Genomic DNA, 5613 nt, shown 5'->3' with positions numbered 1-5613 from the left:
AAAGAAAGAAAGAAAGAAAGAAAGAAAGAAAGAAAGAAAGAAAGAAAGAAAGAAAGAAAGAAAGAAAGAAAGAAAGAAAGAAAGAAAGAAAGAAAGAAAGAAAGAAAGAAAGAAAGAAAGAAAGAAAGAAAGAAAGAAAGAAAGAAAGAAAGAAAGAAAGAAAGAAAGAAAGAAAGAAAGAAAGAAAGAAAGAAAGAAAGAAAGAAAGAAAGAAAGAAAGAAAGAAAGAAAGAAAGAAAGAAAGAAAGAAAGAAAGAAAGAAAGAAAGAAAGAAAGAAAGAAAGAAAGAAAGAAAGAAAGAAAGAAAGAAAGAAAGAAAGAAAGAAAGAAAGAAAGAAAGAAAGAAAGAAAGAAAATTAAATTAAATGTAAATATTAAAGAAAGAAAGAAAGAAAGAAAGAAAGAAAGAAAGAAAGAAAGAAAGAAAGAAAGAAAGAAAGAAAGAAAGAGAGAGAGAAAGAAAGACAACTAAAAAATTAAAATTAAAATTGTTACCTTAATTGGCAACTAACTGAAATAAGTTCAAATGAAAAAACTAAACTGAAACAGAAAGAAATGAAAGATAAATAGAAATTAATCAAAATAATAAAAATGACAAAAGCACATACTGTAACTAAACTAAAATTAAAATGAAACCTAAAAAATATGAAAAAGCTCCTTCAAAATATAAATAAATGCTATAATAGTTGATAAATAATGCTCAAATTAAATTGAAATACTGATTTAAAGGGACAGTTCACCCAAAAATGAAAATTATTTTTGTGTTTGTTTTGGGGTGAAGTATTACTGTAAATGGATTTATGGTGATCTGTGTGCAGGTGTTTGTTTCAGTGGAGCGGAGGGGGGTTTGCTTTACAGCTCTAGACATTTTCAGAAATAATCTTTGCTGTAAACAGTCTCCTGTGCTTTCGTTCACCTACTGTTCACACATGGAAACATGAACTGCTTGGCACGGACGCACTCATTGTCTCTTTACTGTATTTCTCCTCGTTTTATTTCTTATTCAAGATCAATATTTACCCAGCAGCCCCTGGGGCTCAGGATTACCTCATATTCTCCAGGTCCAGCTGTGCTTTCTCAGCGTCTCCATAGCAACCTCAGGAATGTGCACATCATGTTTATCCTAGTGCCAGGAAAACAGAGAGAGAGAGAGAGAGAGAGAGTGAGAGAGAGAGGAAAGGTTTCTCTCCTTGAGTTACAGGTACCTGAGTTAAGCTTGTACTTTGTATTAAAATTAAAACTTTTCATGTCATGTGACACACATAATGATTAGCAGTCACTTCACAATCAGATAAACTACCGTGATATTAATATTTTTGAAATAAGTCTCTTCTGCTCACCAAGGCTGCATTTATTTGTAAAAAATTTCAATAAAAACAGTACAATTTTGAAATATTATTACAATTTAAAATAACTGTTTTCTGTGTGAATATATAGTAAAATGTAATTTATTCCTATGATAAAAAGCTGAATTTTCAGAATCATTACTCCAGTCTTCAGTGTCACATGATCCTTCAGAAATCCTTCTAATATGCTGATTTGCTGCTCAAGAAACATTTCTGATTATTATCAATGTTGAAAACAGTTGTGCCGCTTTATATTTTTGTGGAAACTGTGATACATTTTATTTTTCTGGATTCTTTGATGAACAGAAAGTTCAAAAGAACAGCATTTATTCGAAATACAAATTATTAGAAATGTTTTTATAGTCACTTTTGATCAATTTTGGCTGTTGTTATCATTTGTTACATCAAGTCAGAAACTCTTAATTCTGAATGCAGCATAACGTACTACTGTTAGCTTTAGTTCTAATGTTGTTCCAAGGATTCCAAAAGAATTCTGATTATGATACAATGCTGCAACTGAACTATTTTTATCGGCAGAAAAAAATAAACAAAGTAGCTGCTGCTATTTTGTGTCTAAATCTCAGTTACTCAATATTAGCTTCTTTTTATTGAACTGTTGTATAAAACACGCTGGAAATCATGTACTGAATGGCTGCTTGGCAGAACAACACTGCTTAAAAAAGCAGAAAGCATTTTCTTTAAATGTACTGGCTGTCTCATTCTTTCTTCTCAAATGAAACATAAGTCGTTTGGACATTTGGACATAAATAGATGTTCATCTTCTGGCATGGTGAGGTCATGCCACCATCATCTAGCCTTTAATGATGATGGAGTGTTTTGGTTTCTGTCTGTATTTAGCAGATCAGCATGAGTGTTTCTTACGAACTGAGAGACCACATAAATCAGCAGCCACTGACTGTTCTGCGACGAACTGCAAGAAAACCCACCATCCTCCCACACGCATCTCTCTGCTCCTCTACCTCAGCATTTCACATCACACTCATCGTCTAAACGCTTCGCCACCGATCCACTGCCATGTGCACATGCTGCTACTTCATCAGAAACTCTTATTTTGTGGTCAGCGATCTGAAGTTTGAGTCCTGGACACCTGGAGGACTTTATTAGATGGATAGATGGATGGATGGATGGGTGCACTGTAAAAAAAATTCCGTAAAATCTACGGTAAAAAATACTGTAGCAACGTTTTAGGTTTTACGGTTTTAACTTAAATTTACAGTTAAATACTGTAATTTCATTAACTGGTATAATGTTAATATACCAACTTATTGAAGTACTGAAATCTGTTTTGTATCTTTGTAACACACTGATAACCACCAAATGCAGGTGGTGATGAGAAAGTCACATGATGAACCAAAGCCCATCACAAGCAGCTTTTAAATAATATCATATATAGAAAGTGCACAGCGTCATTCACACAAACACTAAACACCATCATGGTAACACACATGAAACTGAAATAATGCAATAAACATTCATTTAACAACATTAGGTGTAACACACAACCCTAATATACAAAACTGATAAGACAAAACTAAGAAGAAACATAGTTATTTCAACAAAAAAACATCACATTTGAAATGTAACACAGGGAATTCTGGGAATGTCAATTTACGGTTATTCACTGTTAATTATATGGTCTTTTTCACTTCCAAAAACGGTATACTACTGTAAAATTAATGTCCAATACATGTAATGTCCCATACAGTTTTTCACCCTATATAGTGGTTGAATTTACCGTTAACCATTTAACAGGTTTTTACTGTAGCATTTTTACAGTCTTTTACCGTTAAATTCACTGTCATTTTTTACAGGGTGGGTGGATGGATGGATGGATGGATGGATGGATGGATGGATAGATAGATAGATAGATAGATAGATAGATAGATAGATAGATAGATAGATAGATAGATAGATAGATAGAAATCATATATATTCGTGCACTTTCATGTGAGCTGTCATGTTCTTGATTTAGACAACTCTTGCATTGTGATTCTCCTACAAGTGACCAGTGGAAACTTTGTCTTTTCCACGGCAACCGGCAGCTATTTGCACTAATTTGCAAAAGAAAAGCTGTGGAAGTGTAGTGTGCTCTGGGAGAATGTTATATTTGGTCTTTCACAGTAATAGAAGTCTCATTATTTAGCCTCTCAGTGCACCAGGAAACCGAGCAAACAGACTGAGTGACCCTTTGTCAAGCACCTCGTCCCCTCTCAGGATCATCGCGGCCCTCGGCCATCAAATGGCACAGAGCAGCACGGAGAGGCCAGGCGGACGTCCCTCAAGTGGTCTGAATTGAGTTAGTAAAACAGATCTGGAGGCATAAAAGAGGACACACTTGGGGTGGAATTAAGAGACATATTAAAACAGCAGGACTGGGATCATGGAACTTCCAAAAACGGTATACTACTGTAAAATTAATGTCCAATACATGTAATGTCCCATACAGTTTTTCACCCTATATAGTGGTTGAATTTACCGTTAACCATTTAACAGGTTTTTACTGTAGCATTTTTACAGTCTTTTACCGTTTGTCATTTTGTCATTTTTTACAGGGTGGGTGGATGGATGGATGGATGGATGGATGGATGGATGGATAGATAGATAGATAGATAGATAGATAGATAGATAGATAGATAGATAGATAGATAGATAGATAGATAGATAGATAGATAGATAGATAGAAATCATATATATTCGTGCACTTTCATGTGAGCTGTCATGTTCTTGATTTAGACAACTCTTGCATTGTGATTCTCCTACAAGTGACCAGTGGAAACTTTGTCTTTTCCACGGCAACCGGCAGCTATTTGCACTAATTTGCAAAAGAAAAGCTGTGGAAGTGTAGTGTGCTCTGGGAGAATGTTATATTTGGTCTTTCACAGTAATAGAAGTCTCATTATTTAGCCTCTCAGTGCACCGGGAAACCGAGCAAACAGACTGAGTGACCCTTTGTCAAGCACCTCGTCCCCTCTCAGGATCATCGCGGCCCTCGGCCATCAAATGGCACAGAGCAGCACGGAGAGGCCAGGCGGACGTCCCTCAAGTGGCCTGAATTGAGTTAGTAAAACAGATCTGGAGGCATAAAAGAGGACACACTTGGGGTGGAATTAAGAGACATATTAAAACAGCAGGACTGGGATCATGGACTGCTGCCAATAGGATCTAACTTCACGGATCTGACCGGATTTGGCAATTGAATTTGGTGATCCACATGACCCGGACAAACCTGGCCACCTCTTCGAAAGCAACAGTGGGTTTAAATGCATGAAGTCTGATCATGTGCTGTCTAATCACAGTGCATAGGCTCTAAAAGTATGGATATGCACAAGTCATTTCTGAGTCCTGCAATGCTTGATTTGGTCACTGATGTGGACTTCATGGAGATGATGCCAAACACACCCGTTCTGGCCCCAAAGGAGACACACAGCACCGACTGCAATGGACTGTACCAGGACTTGACACCCATCCACGCGCTCGACATCTCGACAGCTCGATCGAATGACTTTTACGCGCTGTCGTCGAGCACCGCGTCTCCAGTGAACTCCAGCAGCGGGAAACCCAAACGCAAACGGGTGATCAGCAGCGTCCAGCGCCAGGCCGCGAACATCCGCGAGCGCAAACGGATGTTCAGCCTCAACGACGCGTTCGACCGGCTGCGCAAAAAGGTTCCCACGTTCGCCTACGAGAAGAGACTTTCGCGGATAGAGACTCTGCGCCTGGCCATCATCTACATCGCCTTCATGACGGATATTCTCGAGAACAACTGAACTCATAGTCAATATTTCAATCCTATTGTTTAGATGAACGTTTATCGAGGTACTTAAAAGTTTATTATGGAAAAAAAATGGATTATAATGTTTAGTATTCTCTGTCATTTCGGCCTACCTTTATGGCATAGGTTCTCTATGCTGCAATGGTTGCAGGAGTTAACCAATAACATTAGGACTAGAAAATATTTTATGTAAAACTGTAATATTTCATAATGTACGCTCTTAAAAATAAAGGTTTCAAAAGGCGTTTTGGGGTTTTTCAAAGAACCTTTCGTTGAACAGTTCTTAAAAGAATCATTTTGTTGTGTGAGGAACATTCTAAAAATCTAAAGAACTTTTTTTTCGCTATAAAGAACATTTTGTGGAATGGAACGGTTCTGTGGATGTTGAACCCAATAAAAATAATGTATTTTTTAAAAGTGTATCTGACTTATTGGGGTTTTACAGCTGGAAGGTGCTTTAGTCTAAGACTTGTG

The 5613-nt window shown here is 36.9% G+C and overlaps 1 protein-coding gene across 1 annotated transcript; it reads left to right on the top strand.

Moving 5' to 3' along the window:
- Positions 1-4714: 4714 nt before the first annotated feature.
- LOC107568808 (fer3-like protein) lies at positions 4715-5134 on the top strand. Its single transcript, XM_016254799.1, has one exon. It carries the CDS (start codon positions 4715-4717, stop codon positions 5132-5134), a length of 420 nt encoding a protein of 139 aa, XP_016110285.1.
- The last annotated feature ends 479 nt before the right edge of the window (positions 5135-5613 follow it).

The sequence above is a fragment of the Sinocyclocheilus grahami genome, unplaced genomic scaffold, assembly GCF_001515645.1.
Source record: "Sinocyclocheilus grahami isolate Dianchi unplaced genomic scaffold, SAMN03320097.WGS_v1.1 scaffold1282.1, whole genome shotgun sequence".
NCBI classification, from domain to species: Eukaryota; Metazoa; Chordata; class Actinopteri; order Cypriniformes; family Cyprinidae; genus Sinocyclocheilus; species Sinocyclocheilus grahami.
This window is presented reverse-complemented; position numbering and strand designations above follow the sequence as displayed.

Coding starts and splice junctions, on each gene's coding strand:
- LOC107568808 (XM_016254799.1), top strand. CDS start 4,715: ATGCTTGATTTGGTCACTGATGTGGACTTCATGGAGATGATGCCAAAC.